At 24.6% G+C, this 1,684-nt stretch overlaps 1 protein-coding gene across 1 annotated transcript; it reads left to right on the forward strand.

Moving 5' to 3' along the window:
* The first annotated feature begins 159 nt into the window (after positions 1 to 159).
* Positions 160 to 1,551, forward strand: LOC127278053 (39S ribosomal protein L16, mitochondrial). The gene is made up of 6 exons (XM_051299602.1): positions 160 to 314; positions 414 to 488; positions 586 to 746; positions 893 to 1,021; positions 1,096 to 1,206; positions 1,292 to 1,551. Exons 1-6 carry the CDS (start codon positions 275 to 277, stop codon positions 1,505 to 1,507), a joined length of 732 nt encoding a protein of 243 aa, XP_051155559.1. The 5' UTR covers positions 160 to 274; the 3' UTR covers positions 1,508 to 1,551.
* Positions 1,552 to 1,684: the final 133 nt, after the last annotated feature.

Here is a 1,684-nt window from a genome sequence, read left to right on the forward strand (position 1 = left end):
AGAAAAATTGTTATTGTAAAACAATAAAAGTGTTTATGAAAAATAAAGATTACAAATATTGTTTACATGAAATTTGTATTATTATTTTTAAACCAAAAATTAAAAAAAAAAAATTCAAATTTAAAATAATCGGATTTCGATATATCGAAACATGCGCATGCGTGTAGCATACCGCAAGTTGCATGTGTTTGTTGTTTATCTCTGAATTTAAAGAGAATGAAAAAATAAATAATTATATAAAATAGAAATACGTGAAAATAATAAATATAACAAAATGTCATTAACTAAATTATTTTCTAAATTGAGTCTATCAAGTAAGTATGAAAAGATGTAATAACTTTTTTTACTTTCTAAAAGAGGTTATGTTTATCAAGAAAAATTCTAAATTTTAAACAAATTTTTTTTATTTCTAGTGACAATAAACAAATCATTTCCTCAAGTTATACAAACAGCAGGTCTTCGTGCTTATGAAGAACCACCAGTCTATGGTAAATTTAAAGAGAATTATTTTTAAAAAAAAATTTTATCTTTTATACTCCAAAAATTTGAACAATAACAAATGTTTTGTTTCCCTTTATTCTACAGGTGAAATTGAATATCCAGAAAGGAGAAGACTTAGAATTTATGAAAAAGTACCTCAATATCCACCCACAATGAGACCATTTAAAATGCAAAAAAGATTACGATACATGCGAGGTCCAGAGCCAGTTCACAATTTTTTGTTACATAAACAATATGGAGTAATTGTATGTATATTTTTTTTTTTACAATTTTCTAATTTTATATTTTTTTAATTTTGTATTAAACCAAGTCCACTTCTGGGCCGAAAGGCTGAAGCTTAATTAATAAATAATACAATTTTCTAATTTATATATAAAATTAATTTTTTTAGGCTCTAATTGGTGGTCGATTGAAATTCGGTCATTTTGAAATGATGCGTTTTGTTATGCATAGAAAAATCCCTAAAAGCTGTTTTGCAATTTATCGAGTAGACCCACCATGGCAACCAGTTACAAAAAAGGTTGAAAATTATTTTAAATTTATTATTTAGTAGCAAAAAGAAAATATATATTAAAAAAAAAAATCTTATTTTAGAATCCAGGAACAAGAATGGGTGGTGGAAAAGGTGCAATTCATCATTATGTTACACCTGTGAAGGCAGGACGTGTCATTATGGAGGTTTCAGGACCCGTTGAATTTGACGAAGTAAAAAAATAAAAAAAAAATCCAGTTTTAATTTTTTTCTAATAGTAAACAAATTTTAATATTTCTAAATTTTATTTTTTTGTAGGTGAAGAAACAACTTGAAGAAATAGCACACAAATTGCCATTTAAAGCAATGGCCGTTAGTCAAGAAATAATGGAAATGAGAGAAAAGGAGGAAAAGCGATTAGAAGAAGAAAATTTAAATCCATATACATTGAAATATGTTATACAAAATAATTTAGGTGGTGCTAATAATTGGATATCACCTGTTGATAGACTTTGGTTTGGCAAACATCGATAAAATTTCAATTACTTTAAATAAATTACATGCAGTTTTACGGTAAATCGTTATTAAATTTTTTTTGAAAAATCCAATCATTACATTAATATTATTAACTGATTAGATGATATAAAATTAAATAACAATTTTTTTTAATATAAATTAAAATATAATAAATTAATTTTCATGAATAAATTA

Source organism: Leptopilina boulardi, unplaced genomic scaffold (genome assembly GCF_019393585.1).
Source record: "Leptopilina boulardi isolate dan_hultmark-lab unplaced genomic scaffold, ZJU_Lbou_2.1 LbouV2_1, whole genome shotgun sequence".
NCBI lineage: Eukaryota > Metazoa > Arthropoda > Insecta > Hymenoptera > Figitidae > Leptopilina > Leptopilina boulardi.

Excerpts from the sequence above, each read along its gene's own strand:
- LOC127278053 (XM_051299602.1), top strand. The coding sequence starts at position 275 with ATGTCATTAACTAAATTATTTTCTAAATTGAGTCTATCAA. Across the intron at positions 315-413 it reads TTCTAAATTGAGTCTATCAA|TGACAATAAACAAATCATTT; the intron begins GTAAGTATGAAA and ends TTTTATTTCTAG. Across the intron at positions 1,022-1,095 it reads GGCAACCAGTTACAAAAAAG|AATCCAGGAACAAGAATGGG; the intron begins GTTGAAAATTAT and ends ATCTTATTTTAG.